Source organism: Lepidochelys kempii, chromosome 2, assembly GCF_965140265.1.
Source record: "Lepidochelys kempii isolate rLepKem1 chromosome 2, rLepKem1.hap2, whole genome shotgun sequence".
Taxonomy (NCBI): Eukaryota; Metazoa; Chordata; order Testudines; family Cheloniidae; genus Lepidochelys; species Lepidochelys kempii.
Window position 1 is genome coordinate 194,765,187 of NC_133257.1, and position 21,208 is coordinate 194,786,394.

At 41.8% G+C, this 21,208-nt stretch overlaps 1 protein-coding gene across 2 annotated transcripts in view; it reads left to right on the top strand.

The window, feature by feature from the left end:
- The window catches only part of DYNC1LI1 (dynein cytoplasmic 1 light intermediate chain 1), a 56,264-nt gene that overhangs the window by 26,921 nt on the left and 8,135 nt on the right, over positions 1-21,208 (top strand). For both annotated transcript variants that reach the window (XM_073333357.1, XM_073333358.1), the window contains 4 exons: positions 6,348-6,517; positions 10,412-10,505; positions 12,752-12,887; positions 13,385-13,496. In XM_073333357.1, coding sequence (XP_073189458.1) covers positions 6,348-6,517; positions 10,412-10,505; positions 12,752-12,887; positions 13,385-13,496 — 512 coding nt within the window. The remainder of the gene's footprint in view (positions 1-6,347; positions 6,518-10,411; positions 10,506-12,751; positions 12,888-13,384; positions 13,497-21,208) is intronic.

Consider the following 21,208-nt stretch of genomic DNA (forward strand, 5'->3'; position numbering starts at 1 on the left):
CACTGGTGCTGCATTCATGTATGTGTATCGCTCGGACTTCTAGGGGCCATCCCATTGTGCTGCAGTAAGTTGAACTGCACTCATTCTTTCCCTGGGAGAACTTGTCTGTAACTTTTGGGGTCACAGAGGGAATTGTGGGCAGGCATTTGAGGACTGTCAGCACTTGAGTTGCATCCTCATTGGAAGGTGGGTGGGTTATCAGCCCAAGTGAAAACTTCACTTGTATTTTAGACTATATTTCCAGATGAGCCAGCTAACCTAGGCTGAAAGAACCACTATGCTTGAATGAGAGGATTTTATATAGACAGGAGGATGGTTTGGGGCAAGACTTGAGTAGGAGTCTGAGTTTGCATGAAGATATACTCTAAGAACTTCACAGCAGAGCAGCTTTCTTTCAGGCTCTCAAAAGCCACAGGAGAGAGTAGGAGAAAAGCTAGCTCATCTTGGAGATGAGGCTTGGGAGGCCAAAGAGTTCTTGAAATGGTTTCACATAGAAAAAATGTTACATGCTGGGCTCAAAGTACAATGATGTAAAGCTCCAGCAAGTTCCTGTTTAAAAAAAATAATATTTTGCTTGGGTCATAGTGCTTTTCCAAGCAAATCCTGGGTTGTTTCAGTGACACCCATGACCCCTTCCATAAGATCTGGCCTGTCTAGAGTCACCATAGTTCAGACCTGCTAAGGAATGTAGGGCTGCAGATGAGCAAGACTCCATCTAGCAGGTCTATAGCTGGAGCAGGAGCCTTATGGAGCTCTCAAGCTCTTCCGGAGGAGGGACTTTACTCTGGTGGTCTTAAGAAGTGTGAAAGTAGGTTCTCCACAGCACCTGTGTTTGCAGGAGAGGTTCTCCCTCCTGTGAACATGAAAAGTATGTGGGACAAGGCATTTTGGTAGTGTCCACCTAAATATCTCCAAATCATGGAATTGGGGATTGGGAAGAATCTAGGGAAATCAGTTTTAAAAAAAAAAAGTTTGCATGGCAAGTAAGGAATTGAGTAAGCTTTTACTATGCAGCCTTCATTATGTCCCTTTGAGCATATTTATTATTGTAGCTTTTAATTACCTGATCATACATAATTTTTCAAGCTGAGTCATTTGTTGTGTGCATGTACTTTACTATATACCTTACAGTCCATGAAACTCATTTACATGAAAAACACACTATAATCAATACTTATGATATACAATAAATGAATCATAAAAATGTAGAGCTGGAAAGGACCTCAATAAACTATCTAGCCAACCCACCCCCATACTGAGAAAGAACCAAGTATACCTAGGTCATCCCTGACAGGTTTGTCTAACCTTTTCTTAAAAACCTTTAAAGACAGGGATTCCACAACATCCCTTGGGAGCCTATTCCAATATTTAACCCTTCTTATAGTTTTTTCCTAGTATCGAACCTAAATCTCCTTTGCTGCAGATTAAGCCAATTGCTACTTGTCCTACCTTCTGTTCTCCATGTCCACTGTTGATCACTGTCCTCTTTGCAATGAATCATGCTAGATATGCCGTGTAAGGTGTCAGTGAAAATGCTATGATTTTCCAAGTATGATCATTTTGTTTCTATGTTTTGTACCACCTTTGTGTTGTGAGTTATAGACATGTAGGGTATATCTGTATTTCCAGACTTGTGCAGTGTTTCTGGGTGACACCCCCGGACAGACTGGCATCAGCACTGCCGAGCCTCTTCACTGGCCTGTCAAGGGTCATCAGCTGTACAATGAGCCCATGAAAAGAACCAAGGGGATACACCTATTGAGTCAGCAAGACATGCAGGGGTATGCCTGTGTACTGAGAACTCCAGGGCTTTTCCATGCCATGTGCTGTGAAGCTTGTGTTTGGGACACAGGAAGTACAAGCCACAAGGCAAAGGGAATAGAAAGGGCAGCTGCATCATCTTCATTTTCTCTTCAATCCCTCTTCCTACCTCTGGAGCAACTTCTCTGCAAACTGAAGCCTTGAACAAAGGACTGAATGACCCATCCAAGCTGTGGATGTGTTCCAGATGGACTTTCAAGCCAGGAACTCACCAATACTGTGAAGAACCCGATATATAGATTTCTGAATGTATCTGACCTTTCCTTCTTTCCTTTAGTTTAGAGGCTAAAGGATTGGCTGGCAGCCTGGTATTTTGGGTAAGATCCAAGCCGTTTTTTTAAGGTCAGGCTTGACAAAGCCCTGGCTGGGATGATTTAATTGGGGATTGGTCCTGCTTTGAGCAGGGGGTTGGACTAGATGACCTCCTGAGGTCCCTTCCAACCCTGAGATTCTATGATTCTATAACAGCGCTGAACATATCTGAAGACTGTTATCAGGTTTCTTAAGACTAGTTTTTTGACCTTTTCTCATAAATCAGATTTTCTAAATCCTTTATCATTTTTGTTGCCCTCCTCTGGACTCTCCACTTTGTCCATCTCTTTCCTAAAGAGCGGTGCACAAAGTTGCACACGGTACTCTAAATGAGGCTTCACCAGTGCCAAGTAGAGTGGAACAGTTGCCTCCTATGTCTGTCTTAAGACACTCTTGTTAATACATCGCAAAAAAAGTTTAGTATCATTCTGTAACTGAATCACATTTTGTTTTTTGACTCTTATTCAATTTGTGATCCATTGTTACCCCCAGATCCATTTAAGTGGTACTAGTGCCTAGCCAGTTATTCCCCATTTTGTATTTGTGCATTTGATATTTTTTTCCTAAGTGAAGCACTTTGCATTTGTCTTTATTGAATTTCATCTTATTGATTCAGGACCATTTCTCCAATTTGTCAGTCATTTTGAATTCTATCCTCCAAAGTGCTTTCAACCCCTCCCAGCTTGTTGTCATCTGCAAATTTTATAAACCTACTCTCTACTCCGTAAACCTACTCTCTACTCCATTAACAAAAGTATTGAATAGTACCAGACAGACCCAGGTGGGACCCCACTAGATGCATTCCCCACACCCTCCGCCCAGTTTGACAGCAAACAATTGGTAATTACTTTGAGTATGGTCTTTCAATTGGTAGTACTCCCACCTTGTAGTAATTTCATCTAGACAACATTTCCCTAGTTTGCCTATGAGAGTGTCATGTTGGGATTATGTCAAAAGCGATACCAAAATCAAGATATATCGCATCTGCTGCTTACCCCCATCCACTACACCTGTAACCCTGTCAAAGAAGGAGATTAGGGTGCTTTGGCATGTTTGGCTCTTGACAAATCCATGCTGGCTGTTCCTTATAACATTATTCTCTAGGTGATTACAAACTGATTGTTTAATAATTTATTCCAGTATCTTTCCAGGTATTGTGAAGCTAGGCTGATTGGTCTATAATTTGGTAGATTCTTTTTGTTCTCCTTTTTAATGTACTACGTTTGCCCTTCTTCAGTCTTCTGGGACCTCACCTGTCCTCCATGAGTTCTCAGTGATGATAGCTATTGGTTCTGAGATTGCTTTAGCTAGTTAGTTCCTTAAGTACCCAAGAGTGAATTTCATCAGGGCCTACTGAGTTGGATACATCTAACTTACCTAAATATTCTTTAACATCTTCTTACTGTATTCTGGCTTGTGTTCCTGCCTACTTGTTAATATTGTATTAAGCATCTGGTCACAGTTAACCTTTTTAGTGAAGACTGAAATCAAATAGGGATTTAACACCTCAGCCTTCTTGATACTATCCATAATTAGCTCTCCTTCTCTGCTAAATAGTGGACCCACACTTTCCTTCATCTTTTGTTTGGTCCTAATATGCACCTCTACCCCAATATAACATGGTCCTCGGAAGCCAAAAAATCTTTCCGCATTATAGGTGAAAACGCGTTACATTGAACTTATTTTGGCCTCAAGCATTTCCGTTATTAATACAGTATTTGACACAAGTTTTATTCTTGGTGTTTTTTTAGAAATGGTGCATCTGATGATGTCATTCACATCAAGCCCAGGGTCGGGGCTCTCAGCCGCCCGCCCCTGCCGGGGTCGGGGCTTGCGACCCCCCACATAACCGGGTCACGACCCTCAGTTTGAGAACCAATATTATAGACAAGACAGAAAACCATTTTTGCTTCACCGCGTTATATCCGAATTTGTTATATTGGATCGCGTTATATCGAGGCAGAGGTGTATTATAGTACATTATCTATCTTGTTGCCTTTTATGTCCCTTGATAGGTGTAACTTATTTTGTGCCTTTGCCTTTCTGATTTTGTCCCTATGTGCTTCCGCTATTCTATTTTATTCATCCTCTATAATTTGTTCATGTTCCTATTTTTTGTAAGATTCCCTTTCGATTTTCAGGTTGTTAAAGAGCTCCTGGTGGAATCAAATTGATCTTTTACTATTCTTCCTATTTTTCCTTCTCATTGGGACAGTTTGCTGTTGTGATTTTAATATCTCATTGAGAAACCGCCAGCTTTCCTGAAGTCCTTTTTCCCCCTTGATATGCTTCCCATGGGACCCTACCTACCAGTTCTCTGAGTTTGTTAAAGTTCAGTTTTTTTAAGTCCATTTTCCTTAGTCCGTTGCTCTGACCCTGTTTTCTTAGAATCATGAAATCATCATTTCATGATCATTTTCATTTAAATTCCCTTCTAACTTCAGATTCAGCCAATGCTTCCCTGTTAGTCAGAATCAAGTCTAAAATGGGTTCCCCCTCGTTACTTCCTCCACCTTCTGAAATAGGAAGTTGACTCCAATGTATTCCCAGAACTCATAGGAGATTATTTTGCCATATTACTGTACCAACAGGTACCTGGGTAGATAAAATGCCCCATTACTATCCAGGTCTTGTGTTTTGGGTATGTGCTCTTTGTTCTAGAAATGCCTCATCCGTGTCTTCCTCCTGATTTGGTAGTCTATACCCCTACCATGATGTTGCCCCTAGGTTTTTCCCTTTTGTCTTCACCCAGAGAATTTTAATGTAATTGAATAACATAAGAGAATAGTGGTCAAAGGGTATGACTAACATAAGCTAATAGTTGTGAATTATAATGTCCTGCTGTACCAGCAAATTTTTATGAAATTAATCTCATAATTAACCATCTCACTGTCTGAAATGCAGCTAAAGCAGGCGCTGTGGCTGTTGTGAAAATGTGTTTACAAAATTAGTAAAATACATAACTTTAAGAAAAGAATATGCATATGTACAAAACTGAAAAAAGTTTGAATGTCGAAGGTTGTAGAAAATATGGTGTTTTTGAGGAATAAAATGTGGTTGTTATTAGACTATTGCATGCGTGCAGGAGGGTAGAGTTGAGGGTACAACCTTATGGTGTTATCACTTACTAACTTTGGAATGCCTAGTCATGCCGCCTTAAGCTTTTCTTAATGTTTTAAGTGAAATTTATACTGCTAAAATTCAATCTCTACACACAATTCTTATCTTTTTATCTACCACTATTCTGCCTGTTCTAGTCGTTGTTCTCTGTACCACAGTGAACTTTACAAAAAGAAGTTTCAATAGTAGAGTTTAGTAGAAGTTCTTTGTACTTTTTGTTAATCCATACAGTTTGTAATTCACCCAAATAATATGGTCTGGTTTAGGCTTTCAGATATAATAGAAAAATTCTGTAGTGACACTCCTTCCTACTATAGTGTTAAAATATTCAGGATATAGTGTTAAACACTACAGTGGCTAAAATAAAATGAAATTACTTTGTGGTCTGTCAGGTGAAGGGGTTTGTTCACTTTACCAACTCACAATAGATAGTTGTTCTATCGGTAGTGAAAGTAGTGACGTATTACTGTCTTACTGTGGTATATTCCCTTGTATTTTTGTTGCTTTTTACTGTGCATTTGTAAAGAGATGTAAAAATTTGGATGACCATTCCTAATTTTAGTTTCACTGGCATAACACAACAGCTAGGCAACTTGTCTACTGTGAATACTGCTGCTTCTGCTAATCATAATTCTCAGTATTGCCATCCACCCTCATCTGCTTATATCCACTCTGTTTCATGATATACTTTAGTCCCTGCCTCAAAGAGCAGAACTTACATATTCATAGGGTGTGTAGTGCCTATTGCAGTGGGAAACTGACACCTCTCGGCACTTCCACAGTAGAATCTAAACAATAGTTGGATTTATAGTGTCCTGTGTATTGACTGTGTTCTTATAATGCTTTAGTAAACTTAATCTCTTGCTGTATGCTTCTTTCCAGTCATGGATGTATCAGATACTGGACTTACTAGTATTCTTCTGCACTGCTCAGGCCAATCGTTATTGGCAGCATTTCATGCATTTTTGTTGAGCTTTTTAAACATGAACAAACACTTACTATATAGTGTACAGTAAGTGGATTTTGGCAATGGGAATAATTATTGTTGAAATAAGTGGCTGCCATTATAGATAAATATTTTTCTTTCATTTCAGTGGTAAGAGATTTCCAAGAATATATAGAACCAGGAGAGGATTTTCCAGCTTCTCCACAAAGAAGAAATATGTCAATACAAGAAGACAAAGATGACAGTGTGATTTTGCCGTTGGGTGCAGATACGCTAACATGTAACTTAGGCATTCCAGTAGTAGTAGTTTGTACAAAGGTTTGTTTCAGGTTTTTAGAATTGTTTTTGTATATTTTACTTTAAAAGTGTGCTTCTGGTTACGGGTGGCTGACAATATTTGGCTTTTCTAAACTGAAAAAAGCACTCTGCATTCTGAATACTTTGTTTTTTCCCTGATAAGAATTTTTTAAGAGCCACTTTTTGTGGAGCCTAGGCATTTTTCTCCCTTGAAATGAATTAACACTTTTCTGAACGTTGATGCTAGTAAACAAAGATATCTAGACATGAGATGCTAGTTTTTGTATTCTTTTACTTCAGATATGTTGCAAATCAAGCATTCTAAAGTCAGGAATTTCCAAATTTTAGATTTTTCCTGAAGTCTTAGTAATTGGTTTACTTTTATGTCCTCAGGTTAGATGTGTAAGATGTAACTAAAAGCAGCTGACAGTACTTGATCATAGGCAGGTCATCAATTTATAAATTAAAAAAATACCTTGTTAACATCTCTATCATCCTAATTCTAGTGAATCTTATGAAGATTGATTTAATCAAGCAAAATGAGCATAGTATTCAAAGACAATGGTATCAAGAGCAGAAGAACCAAATTTTGCAAATAAAAAAAAACAAACGTATTCTGAGCTATATCAAAATAGTTATCCCTTGAGACTGATTCATACTCGTGGTATATCTGTTAGTCAAGCAGATTTTCACCTTTTTGTGTGAGTGAGCACACACATGAGCACGCAGACCAGGAAGTTGAATTCTCATTTAATGACTGATTGGTTCACTTCTGCTAACAGAAACAGTTCTGTGATGTGCCTCGGCTTTCCAAAATAAATCTGACATGGCTACAGAAAATGCCACCATCACCACATCTACAGCCTGATCAGGGTTTCTTTAAAACAAATTACACAAATACAATTCCATCTTTTGGGTAGGATTTTTACATCTTGCTGAACTTGTTAAAATTGACTTGGCACATTTTCATGTACTCTGATCTCCCTCTGTAAATGGAGAGGATTGCAAAAAAACTGAGTTGAGTTCTTTGGTTAGTAGTTTAGGTGTTTCTGCATTAATATTTCATAAGAAAGAACATAAGAATGGCCATACTGGGTCAGACCAAAGGTCTATCCAGACCAGTATCCTGTCTACCGACAGTGGCCAATGCCAGGTGCCCAAGAGGGAGCGAACCTAACAGGTAATGATCGAGTGACCTCTCTCCTGCCATCCATCTCCACCCTCTGACAAACAGAGGCTAGGGACACCATTCCTTACCCATCCTGACTAATAGCCATTAATGGACTTAACCTCCATGAATTTATCCAGTTCTCTTTTTAAACCCTGTTATAGTCCTAGCCTTCACAACCTCCTCAGGCAAGGAGTTCCACAGGTTGACTGTGTGCTGTGTAAAGAAGAACTTCCTTTTATTTGTTTTAAACATACTGCCCATTAATTTCATTTGGTGGCCCCTAGTTCTTATGGGAACAAGTAAATAATTTTTCCTTATTCACTTTCTCTACACCACTCATGATTTTATATACCGCTATCATATCCCCCCTTAGTCTCCTCTTTTCCAGGCTGAAAAGTCCTAGCCTCTTTAATCTGTCCTCATATGGGACCCGTTCCAAACCCCTAATAATTTTAGTTGTCTTTTTCTGAACCTTTTCTAATGCCAGTATATCTTTTTTGAGATGAGGGGACCACATGTGTACGCAGTATTCAAGGTGTGGGCGTACCATGGATTTATATAAGAGCAATAAGATATTCTCCGTCTTATTCTCTATCCCTTTTTTATGATTCCTAACATCCCGTTTGCTTTTTTGACTGCCACTGCATGCTGCGTGGTCGTCTTCAGAGAACTATCCACGATGACTCCAAGAACTTTCTCCTGATTAGTTGTAGCTAAATTAGCCCCCATCATATTGTATGTATAATTGGGGTGTTTTTTTCCAAAGTGCATTACTCTACATTTATCCACATTAAATTTCATTTGCCATTTTGTTGCCCAATCACCTAGTTTTGTGAGATCTTTTTGAAGTTCTTCACAGTCTGCTTTGGTCTTAACTATCTTGAGCAGTTTAGTATCATCTGCAAACTTTGCCACCTCTCTGTTTACCCCAGATCATTTATGAATAAGTTGAATAGGATTGGTCCTAGGATTGACCCTTGGGGAACACCACTAGTTACCCCTCTCAATTCTGAAAATTTACCATTTATTCCTACCCTTTGTTCCCTGTCTTTTAACCAGTTCTCAATCCATGAAAGGAACTTCCCTCTTATCCCATGACTACTTAATTTACGTAAGAACCTTTGAGGGACCTTGTCAAAGGCTTTCTGGAAATCTAAGTACACTATGTCCACTGGATCCCCCTTGTCCACATGTTTGTTAACCCCTTCAAAGAACTCTGGTAGATTAGTAAGACCTGATTTGCCTTTACAGAAACCATGTTGACTTTTGCCCAACAATTTGTGTTCTTCTGTGTGCCTGACAATTTTATTCTTTACTATTGTTTCAACTAATTTGCTCGGTTTTTAGGATTCTTCTGATATATCTCTTCTCCCTAACTTTCATAAGTAGTTGAGTAACTCACCTTCTTAGCAAGGTAGATTTGGGTATGGTTCTCTTGGGATCCATTTCCTTTTGGCCCTTCAATGGCCATGGGCATAAGCAAGCTGTATTTTCAGTTTGTCCTATCTCAGGGAATGAGGGAATAAGCTATTACTGTCAGTTCACCACTTGGCCAATGCTTTCATTTTTTTAGTCAAAACCTTGTTTGTTTGTTGTGGGGGTGTGTGTGTGTGTGTTTTGTTTTGTTTTGGGTTTTTTTTGATTGCAGAGCTAGATAGCATTTTTGTATGTCTAGGTGTTTCGTTGGCCCTGATACTACAATAGCTAAACCCACTGCAGAGAATACCATGTTTTGATTTCAGCATAGGTGCAGTCCTCCACTGTGTGATTCTTAGAGCCCTGCAAATCTGCGGGTATCTGCTTTATATCTGTGGATCGTTTCTGTGGATAACACAGATGGGGATACAAATTTTGTATTTGTGCATGGCTCCGACAGTAAGAGCCAGGCAGGCAGCTGTGGGGAACCATGGCGCGGACCCTCCACCTGCCCTGGGCTGGGAGCTGGGGGGGGCAGGGACACGAGCTGGGGGCTGATCAGGCCCCCCGCCTAGGGCAGGTGGCATGACCCAGGCTCCCCACAGCTGCCAGCACAGCTTTTCCTGACCCGGCTCTGGCCAGGATGGGCAGCTCTCGGAGTCGCAGCCCAGCCATTGTAAGAGCTGGGTGGGCATCTGTGGGGAGCCACGGCGGATGCTCCAGCTGCCCTCGGCAGGGAGCCCAAGCAGCTCCACAGGTCACCTCCCCCTCCCCCCAAGCCAGGCCAGCGTGGAGCCCAGCTGGGGAGCCACAGCGAACCCTCCACTTGCCTGAGGTGTGTGGGGGGAGGGCAGAGCCTGAGAGCAGGCCATGGCTGTGTCCCTGCCCGGCCAAGGGCAGGTGGAGGATCCGTGACTCTGCGCGGCCTCTGCACGGCTGTCCCCAACCCAGTTCCGGCCAGGGACAGGGGTTGCCTCTTAGAGCCGCAGCCTGGCGACGGTGTAGAGCCCTGCAAATCCACAGATGCGGATACATGTTTTTGTATCCATACAGGCCTCTAGTGAGTCTTTCACTGCAGCTGAAAAACTTGCAATTCTTGCCATTCCATAACCAGTTGTAACTCCCTGCCTTTAGTGCTGGTTTTAATGTTGCCTGCATCAGCTGTAGGTTCAAAAATGTGTTCCTTAATTTGTTCCGTTTAGGTGATTAAATGTCTTTATAGGTTTTCTTTTGTTTTTTATCTGCTAACTAGAGGAGTAACAACATTGCTATTTTTAAAAGATTCTGAACATGCAATATTGCTTGTTTGTTGTTTTTTAACTTGACAGTGTGATGCCATTAGTCTCCTGGAAAAAGAACATGACTACAGAGATGAACACTTTGACTTCATTCAGTCACATATCCGACGGTTTTGTTTACAATGTATCCTTTAAAGTTTGAAATGCATAATAATGGCATATCTGTAATCCTTATAAGATCCAAATTGTGACAAACTTATGTGGCTTGAACACAATTATTCTAGGACCTAGCCTGAGTCCATCACTGAGTGACTGGTTTAACTGAACCGAGGTCCCTAGGGAAGATTCTGTTATGCTGGGCCATGTCAGGTTTAACCTTCTTTATACTGTCAAGTGTTGTGGATTATTTTTTTTTTTTTTTTTAAAAACAGGGGTATCGGGAAGAGAAGTCCAGCATACCTTCTTGTCCATGGCTTCCTAGATTTCCTTTCACTAACCCTTTCATAATCAAATGCTGAATAGTTGCCCTAAAACTGAGTTTAAGATGATCCCTGAAATAGCCTACCAACAGCAAGATAATTCTCACTTCAGTTTACATTTGAATATACTTCAAGTACACTTGATTATAAGGCATGTAATCATTTTGGCCTGACTATTGGATCAGTCTTTTGCAATACTGAATAGTTCTCCAAGACTTTTCAAATATTAAAGATGTAGGAAAAATGCATAACTCTACGTGGAAGGATAAGCTGGCTTTGCTTACCTTAGAGGCATGTGGATACAAAGCTCATGCTCAAGCTGAGCGTCAGCATTTTTCTTAAGTTCCCAACATTGTTCTAACACAAATGGGAACATTACTGTAGAATCTGAGTTACGAACTGACCAGTCAACCACATACCTCATTTGGAACCAGAAGTATGCTATCAGGCAGCAGCAGAGACCAAAAAAAAAAGGGTAAATACAGTACCATGTTAAACATAAACTAAAAAAATAAAGGGAAAGCAGCATTTTTCTTCATAGTAAAGTTTCAAAGCTGTATGAGGTCAATGTGCAGTTGTAAACTTTTAGAAGTTTACAACCATAACGTTTTTTCAGAGTTACAAACATTTCAGAGTTATGAACAACCTCAGTTTCCGAGGTGTTCGTAACTCTGAGATTCAACTGTACTATACACAATTTTACCCCAGTCATCTAACCTTGCAAAGAGTAGGTCTAGAGGACATTTAAAATTCCAGCAGCTTGTCCGCACTATTATACCAGCATTGGAGCTGCAGTGAAGGGCAATGTTAAGAAAGGTAGTGTCGACAAGATTGTAGAGAAGTTAGCATTTGTGGACAAATTATAGTTCAAGAACTTGAGACCCCAGTCAGGATTGGCACAGTGCCTGCCCCAAGCAGTTTATAATTTAAGACCCCATCCTCCAGTTGGGATCTATGCCAGCAGACCAAATTGTAGAATTAACACCCAGTACAATACAAATGGATATAACCAAAAAGGTGGGAGGGAGGATATTAAGTGATAGCTAGTTTATGTAACTATACTCCTATGTGTATAACTTGAGGTTTTTTAAATATAGGATATAAATCTATCAAATAGGTATTAGAAATCCCACTGGATATTTTCCTGGTCATTATGAAAAAGGAAAGTTTTATGAGTTGAACTACACATACCGAAATGTGCCCTTTACCTTTTTTGGAGATAATCAGCTTCTAATATCCAAGTTTCAATTGTTTTAAGTTTGCCAGACTCTCTAAATACTTCCAACATTATTTCATGATTCTGTAGAGCACTTAGAGAGGACAAAGCACTTTAAGTGTTAAACATTTTTCTTAATTTGTTACATAATTTAAAGACTGATATACCGCTATTTAGAGAAATTTCATAATTAAAAACTTTAAAGACTCTGAAAGAGCAACACCATCTTAGTGTCCTATTGGTGTTGGCAGACACATCAGCTAACTGCACATCTGTGTTGGCATTATACTCACCCCGTATAGGGAAACGTATACCTTCATTTTATCCGGTACAACTCTGCTCCTTCAAAAAGAATTTCTAGGAGGAATTAAGAGGACTTTGGCAATAACTGCTGGTTCGTTTAGTACTTTTGAGATAACCAACTTTGATAGTTTACCATGAATGTTGTGATAGCATTGTGGGCTTTTCTTTGGGGAGTTAGAAGAGCCTGTTGCTGCTATAAAAGCTACAACGTACAATTGACTTGCTGAGTAGAGGTATTTATTTTGCCTGGCTTTTTCAGTCTCTAAATGAGTTTATAAAATTAAGGTTAGTTTCAAATAGAAATTTTCTTTGAATAGTTCTAGCGGTTATAAAGTTTGCTTTTGGAAACAGTGAGCAGTGTTCTAAAAAGATTAGTTAACTGTTAGCTTGAGCTAATAAAACTCCTGATTTTCTTTTAACAAATGTGTTCAGATGGTGCAGCGCTTATTTACACTTCAGTAAAGGAAAATAAAAATATTGATTTAGTGTATAGATATATTGTCCAGAAATTATATGGATTTCCTTTTAATGTATCTGCTGCTGTTGTGGAAAAAGATGCAGTATTTATGTAAGTTTATCTTAATTATTAAATATTCATTCATGTATACATTTGTATCTACACAGTATAGTGTATATAAGAGATAGTAGTTCTATAAAGCTATTTCGATTTTGTTTCAACATTAACATTCACTAAATTTATGTGTTAAGTGTTACAAATTCACAGTAAGAACAGGTTTGGGTTTTTCTGGATTGCTAGTTAATGGGTTAAAACTGTTGGTGAGCACACACTGTTTTGGAGGGAAGAAGTGTCAAGCCAATTTTTAAAGTGGAATGTTCCACCAGGAGAAAATCACTTCTCCAATGTATTACACTGACCAAAATAAAAATACTTCAGATAGCTGATGCTGCTAATCACTGGCTGATGTAGAAGAAGGCAGTTATTAAAACTTTTGTTTTGGTTTTCAACAATGGTAATCTTTATCCACAGGTTGATATTGGGTATTAGGGAACAACCAAGTGAATATTTAAATTTGAAGATCAATGTCTGTATTTGTTTACCTTAAGCCCTGCAGGATGGGATAATGACAAGAAGATAGGAATACTACATGAAAACTTTCAGACACTAAAAGCAGATGACAGTTTTGAAGATATCGTAACAAAACCACCTGTCAGAAAGGTAATTTGATTTTAGTATCTTTCAAAGGAAACCTGTTTTGTTAACGTGTAGGAATATAACACACATTGCGTCTTGGTTGCCATATTTTAGAGCATTTCTCCCTTCCCTTGGTTGGCTACCCCATGCTTATTAACCACAAATGACACATGCTTATTAACCACTTATTGTTCGTTTTCTGGTTACCTTCCTTATGTGAGTTACCCAGTTTGCTTTCTGCTTCCTCTTGAAAGCCACCAGTAACAAGCTTTCATTACTTACTGTTTGCGTTGTTATAGTTAGTTGCTGTGCAACATGGAGAGGAAGAAACAGATGGGTGTTGCTGCATATAGCACACCACTCCCCTCAGTATCTGGCTTATTTTGCTCAATCTGAGCAGGTGCTGGTTCCAACAGCAGCTTTGGAAGTGGCATAAACATCTAACTCAAACTGTTCATGATGGGTTGTATTCTTATGCCTCTACCTTCATGGAGGTGACTTGAACTGGATCTGTAGACAATCCTCTGGATGGTGGATGTGGTGAAAATGAAGGAACAGCCTTCCAGGTAGGATCTATGTCCTATGTTCAGACATAGTTAAGAAATCTGCATACACAAGGCTCAGTTTATCTTAATTCTAGCTCTCTAAAAAGAGAATGGAAGCCTGCTGTTTGCTCTTCTCAATCATCAGTGTTTCTTCTCCATTACTTAAAGGGTTTATTTATTTCATCCAACAAAGAAGTGTCTGTAGATCTTTTTCCACCCCTCTTCTCCCTATTGCCATTATTCTCTGTAGAACTTTCTTCAGAATAAAGGAAAACTGTTGATGAAAATTCAGAAATACAACCTTAAAGCCCACCTCTTAAAATGTCTAGGATTACCTGGTAAAATAGCTATTTAAAAACCCTTCTGTTCTCTTCACCAGTAGAAAAAGATACAGGGGGCAAAATCATTTAGCCATTGGGGTGTATGGAACCAAACTAAATCAGGCTGCAGTGCCCCAGGTGTCAGTTACTGACCTCATAATCTCAAACTATAAACTCAGTAGTGAGTCAGGGTGGCTGGTGTCTTCCCTTCTCCCTAAAAGTGTAATCTATAACAGCGGTCTTCTCCAAATGCTAACGTATCCCTGGCTCATTGATTTAAGATCCACATTATAGAAACACTGAAGATGTAAATAGAAAACTTCTTGATTTAGTTGCTTCTTAGTTAGCGAGACAAAGTGGGTGAGATAATATCTTTTATTGGACCAACTCCTTTTGGTGAGAGAGACAAGGTTTCGAGGTTATTCAGACCTCTTCAGGTCTAGGAAACTTACTCTGGAGGAATGTCTACATTGCAATTAAAAACCCTCGGCTGGCCCATGCTAGCTGTCTCTGGTTCTCAGGGCTTGGGCGGTTGGGCTATTTAATTTAGTGAAGACCCCTGGGCTCCAGGATCCTGCAAGATGGGAGGATCCCAGAGCTTGGGCAGCAACCTGAGCAGGAAAGTCTCCACTACAGCCCCACAGCCTGAGCCCCATAAGCCAGAGCCAGCTGGCGTGGGCCAGCTGTAAGTGTCTAGTTGCAGTGTAGACATACCAAGAGTGTCACAGCTAAATACAAGATGGAACAGATTGTTCTTCTTCGAGTGCTTGTTCATGTCAATTCCAATCAGGTGTGTGTGCGTGCGCACGCGGCAGCCAGAAGATTTTTCCTAGCAATATCCATCAAATCTGTCTGAGCGCCCCATAGTGTGGTGCCATCATGTCACTCAATACCGACCCACCACCCCCTCAGTTCCTTCTTACCACCCGTGACAGTTAGCTGGAACTTCCCCTTGCTCTTGTCGTGACAAGCGCATTTGGCAGTCTGTATATAGTTTTCATTAGTTCTGTAGTTAGTGTTAAGTAGTTAGTAGGTACTTTGCTTAGGTTTCCTTTGGAGGGGTTTCCTCTCCAGTGCTATCCAGGTGCTAGGGCATGCCGTGGTCTCCTTGCTTCAAAGTCTGTGAGGTCTGCGGCAAGTGTATGCCCAGAAGCAATCCTCAAACTTTGTGTTCGAAGGATCAAAAGGATCGCTGTAGGATCTGCAGGGGGTTTCGCCCCAGGACACTGAAGGTTAGAGATCAGTGCCTGAAGATCGTACTAATGAAAGTGGCACTCCAGCCCCAGTCCGACCCCGGATTGGCGGACCCGGCACCAAATACCTCCTCAGTATGCAGTGCCCCAGCACCGTTGGCACGGGGATCAGTGCTGAGCAAAGACAAGGACTCTTGGCACTGTCGTGGCTCACATGCCGCAGGCAGGCATTGGTCTCAATCATCAGTGCCGCAGAAGAGGGCCACTTCCCCCCAGGCTAGACCCAAGGAGCTGGCCATTGTGAGACCCGCGCTGGGCCACACTACATCAGCTTCGCTGCCAGAGACGGTCGCGTCGACTCCTGCCCCGTGGAAGGGCGGTCGAGTCCGGACACTTCTCACTGGCCGAGGCCAAGCCGACAACTTCACCTCCCGTTGACCCCGGAGATGTGTGAGGCAGCCCAGGACCAGCTCCAGCTCACAGCACCGTTCTCCCCACCTAGACGGGAGAGGTCGCCAGCACTGGTCGCTCCCCCCGGCACCATCAAGGGGAAAGCCTGCAATGATGGCCTGGCAGTCTCCATCCCCGCTGCACTGCTCCCCGGCGCCAGAACAGGGTCAGCAGCTTAGTCGGTCCCCGAGCCCTCGGTGCGGACCCTGGATGCCTCGAAATACCGCTCCTCCGTGGTCATCCTTTTCTGAGACCTCTGAGTCGGACTCGTATCGATTTCGTAGGATCACAAGTAGATGGTTCAGGTCCTCACAAGACCAGCACCATGGCCCGTACAGTGGCAGTCCCCAGCACAGTGGCCCTTTTGGACTCCCTGGGCCTTTCACCAAGGGTTGCATTCCAGGGCAGCATCGGTGGCTTTGGCCACTTTCATACCACCTCCAGTGCCGTTGGTATCAGCAGGATTGGGAGTAGCTCCATGGCTCCCTGACGCTGCCACCATCGCAACCCCTTCTTGTACCTATGTTACCAGGCTCAGACGCCGGCCTCTCCAATCGTGGCTAGCCTTGGTGTATTGGCCGGCTCGGGACAGTTTGGACAGGGTTGTAACTCTGCCTCGCCTTGTCCTCAACTCTTTCCAGTGGTGGCTCAACCCACAGGTAGTGTGTGCAGGGGTCCCCTTCACCGGTGCTCAGCCATCCCTCTCGCTAGTGATGGATGCTCCAGACTTGGGCTGGGGAGCACATCTGAGAGACTTCAGGACACAAGGCCTCTGGTCTCAGGCAGAACTCGCTCTCCGCATCAGTCGGAGTGCGTCTGGCATGCCAGACTTTCCGAGCCCACTTGACAGGGAGATGTGTATCAGTCATGACAGACAACACCATGGTGATGTTCTATATCAACAAACAGGGGTGCATGCGCCTCACACTATGGATTTTTGTGTAGCTCATTTGATACACCTGCAAGCATCGTACCTCCCAGGAGTATAGAACGAGTTCCACAGGTCTTTTCACGGCCACGAGTGGTCCTATGCCCGGACATTGCGAACTCAATCTTCCAACGCTGCGGCTTTCCCCAGATGGATCTGTTTGCCAGGCGATGCAACAGGAAGTGCTGACAGTTTTTTGCTCCTTCCTGAATCACAGAGTGGGCTGCCTCGCGAACACATGCGTTTTCCCATGGGGAGGCCAACTTGTTTACACGTTTCTGACCATCTGTCTCGTTCACAAGGTGCTCCTCAAGATATGGACGGAAGAGACTTCAGTGATATTGATAGCTCCAGCCTGGCCCCACCAGCACTGGTACACATCTCTCCTAGAAATGTCCATGGAAGCCCCAGTTACCTTGCTGCTCCTCTTGGACTTAATAACTCAGGATCACCACCATCTGCAGCCCCTGAACCTCTAGTCGTTGCACCCCACGGCATGGAAGTGCCATGACTGAACCCCACAGAGCTCTCCTGCTTAGACCCGATTAGACAAGTCCTCCTTGGCAGTAGGAAACCCTCCACCAGGGCTACCTACTTTGCCAAGTGGAAGAGATTCTCATTCTGGTTGGCACAGCATCACTCGTCCCAGATGCTTGTCTCTCTACCACTCATACTGGACTACCTTCTCCATCTCAAGCTGCAGGGACTGTGTCATCAATAAGAGTTTACTTGTCCGCCACCTCTGCTTTCCATCCAGGTTCAGAGGACTGATCAGTGTTTGCTAACCCTATGGTCAGCCATTTCCTGAAAAGTCTTGACAGGCCATGTCTGCACGTCCAGCAGCCAACCATGACCTGAGACCTCAATCTAGTCCTTTCCGAATTGATGGGTGGTCCTCCTTTGAACCACTGGCGACGTGTTCCCTGTTCTACCTGTCTTTGCATTTCTGGTAGCGATAACCTCAGCCAGGAGGGTGTCTGAGCTCGAGGCCCTAACATCAGAGCTCCCTTACACAGTGTTCGATAAGGACAAGGTTCGGCTCAGGCCACATCCAGCTTTCCTCCTAAAGGTTGTCTCCCAGTTTCGCATCAACCAGGATGTCTTCCTCCCAGTGTTCTATCATAAGTCATACTCAAGCGGCAGAGAGCAGAGGCTTCACTCATTGGATGTCCAGAGAGCGCTAGCCTTTTACATGGAAAGAACGAAACCGTTTAGGAAGTCCATTCAACTGTTTGTGGCTGTGGCAGACAGGATGAAGGGTCTTCTGTTCTCCTCCCAGTGAATTTCCTCGTGGATCATGCCATGCAACCGTGAATGCTATAACCTGGTAGAGTTGCCTGCCCCTCCGCTCACAGCGCACTCCATTAGGGCGCAAGCTTCTTCAGCAGCATTCTTGGTGCAAGTCCTGACCCAGGAAATACGCAGAGTGGCGATGTGGTCCTCCATACGTACTTTCACCGCACATTATGTGATTACCCAGCAGGCCAGAGATGATGCGGCCTTTGGTAGAGCAGTGCTCCAGTCAGTGGACAGCTCTGACACTGCCTCCTGAATTTAGGCTTGGGAGTCCCCTGATTGGAATTGACGTGAACAAGCACTTGAAGAAAAAAGTTGTTCTTCGAGATGTGTTGTTCATGTCCATTCCAATACCCACCCACCTACCCCTCTGTTGGAGTAGCCAGCAAGAAGGAACTGAGGGGGTGGGAACTTACTAGGGCCCTATATTGAGCACAATGATGGCACCACTCCAGAGGGTGCCCAGACCGACCTGATGGATACTGCTGGGGGGGAATCTTCAGGCTGCCGTGCATGTGCACACACACCTGATTAGACTGGACATGAACATCTCGAAGAGCAAGAGTTACAAGAAGGTGAGTAACTGTTTGTTTTGGGGGGTTTTTTAGCATGAGTAATTATCAGATTTTAAGGGAGCATTCAAGGTAAAGTGGCCTTGTTAACGCTCCTCCATTACATTTCCTTTGTAGATATTCACTGAAGTTTGATGCTTTGCTTTGCCAAACTATGGCAGTTAAACCATTAAAGTTGCTGCCATACTCAGAGAAACATAAATCTCTTATGCTCGTTTACTGGTGCAGTTGTAATGTATTTTCCAAGATATACAGGTACATCTTTAGTTTCCAAATGGGACCAAACATTATAGGTCAACATTTTCATTATAATATGCCCCCAAAACAGTTTACTAACTCAGATTTTTTTTTCAAAAGCAGGCAAATTGAATGGACCTCATATAATGTAATAAAATGCAACATTAAAACATCTAATTTAGGTAGGCCTGTTGTGCCTTTTTGCCATTGTGCCAGTGTTTATGAAACTGTTAAGAAATCACAGCCTCAAATAATCTCAGATATGTATGTGGTATGCCTGCACCCACTATTTAAAAGAGGATGATGACATTTGTGAAGTTTATTAAACTTTTCCCTCACTCCTTTTTAAATTTTTTTGTTCAGTTTTTATGAGCTGTAGCTATAAATGAAGCCAGAAGCCCAGCTACTACATTTAACAGCAAAGCTGAGGCAGCTTGACTTCTTTCAGACTTATCTTCTCATTTCTAGTAGGAAAATCCAGTTAGGAATGTTAAATCCGTTTCAGTTTCATATTTTATCAAATTAAAGTTGGAAAGGTATCCAGTAGTCTCTGAAGCATCTTTGACTATGAGCTTCCATTCAAACTTCAGATGGGAGCATTGTATTTAAAAGTGTCTTCCTCTAGCACAGCTACAGCATTCTAAAGATGCGTATGCTTGCATCTAACTTCTGCTCTTTTGGAAAGTTAAATTGCATTGATATATGAGTTAAATTCAGAATGTACTAACTCTCAGCAAACCTGAGTGTTTAAAATGCCTTTATAAATTTCTTATGAATTAAAAAAGTCTTAACTCTTCCCTATTTCCTATATTCTGTAGTAGAAACTCATGGTTGTAAACCCTATTTAACACCAAAAGTAGGCAAATAAAGCCAGGAATTAAACAAGAAGATAAATCTATATTGGATGTGCAACATATACAGCAAACTTTCTATGCTTGGTACATTTTATAAATAATTCTGTCTCAGTTATTCAAGGAGATGCCATAAGCAAAGGACAAATAAGGGGAGAGGGGAACAGAAGACCAGTACCTCTACCTCTCACCTAATGAAACTGATATTTTAGGATTATTCTGCAACTTCCCACTGCATGAGCAACTTACAAATACTTAATGGGAAAAGTGACACTATAATCTGCACAATCCTGGAAAAGACAAGATATGTAGTAGTAGTATAATATACCAGGTGCTCAAGAAAATAATTCACCTGTTTCTACATGCATATAGACTTCAGGCCTGATTCTCAGTAAAATTTTACTTGCTTTAAGACACTTTTTGCCCTGCTGGAGGATTTGTTGTGAGGAAGGGTGATCTTGTGATTGAGGCTTAGAACTGGGACTCAGGATTTCTGGGTTCAGTTTCCAGCTCTACTATCAATTTCATGTGACCTTGAGAAGGTCACATCTGTTTCATTTTCCCTCTGTAAAACAGATATTTTCCTAGATCACAAGATGGTTGTGAGGATAAATTTGTTTATGAGGCTCTCGAAAGGTGAAGAAGGTAAAGTATGGTGGCATTTCAGTACCTACCTAGTCCCCAGACATACTGTGAGGTTCTTCAGTCTAAATCAAATTTTCAAGATCTTTGACCAGTCTGAGAAGATCATACCCTATAAACTGAACACTTTTGTACTAAGTACGTAACAATGCTGTCAAGGTTCCTTCCCCACTCTGAACTCTAGGGTACAGATGTGGGGACCTGCATGCAAACCTCCTAAGCTTACTTTTACCAGCTTACGTTAAAATTTCCCCAAGGTACAAACTATTTTACCTTTTGCCCTTGGACTTTATCACTGCCACCACCAAATGTCTAACCGGTATATTATTGGGAAAGAGTCCGTTTGGAAACGTCTTTCCCCCTAAAATCCTCCCAACCCTTACACCCCCTTTCCTGGGGAAGGTTTGATAAAAATCCTCACCAATTTCCATAGGTGAACACAGATCCAAACCCTTGGATCTTAAGAACAATGAAAAAGCAATCAGGTTCTTAAAAGAAGAATTTTAATTGAAAAAAAAGTAAAAGAAACACCTCTGTAAAATCAGGATGGTAAATACCTTACAGGATAATCAGATTCAAAACATAGAGAATCCCTCTAGGCTAAACCTTAAGTTACAAAAAGACACAAAAACAGAAATATACATTCCATTCAGCACAACTTATTTTATCAGCCATTTAAACAAAACAGAATCTAATGCATCT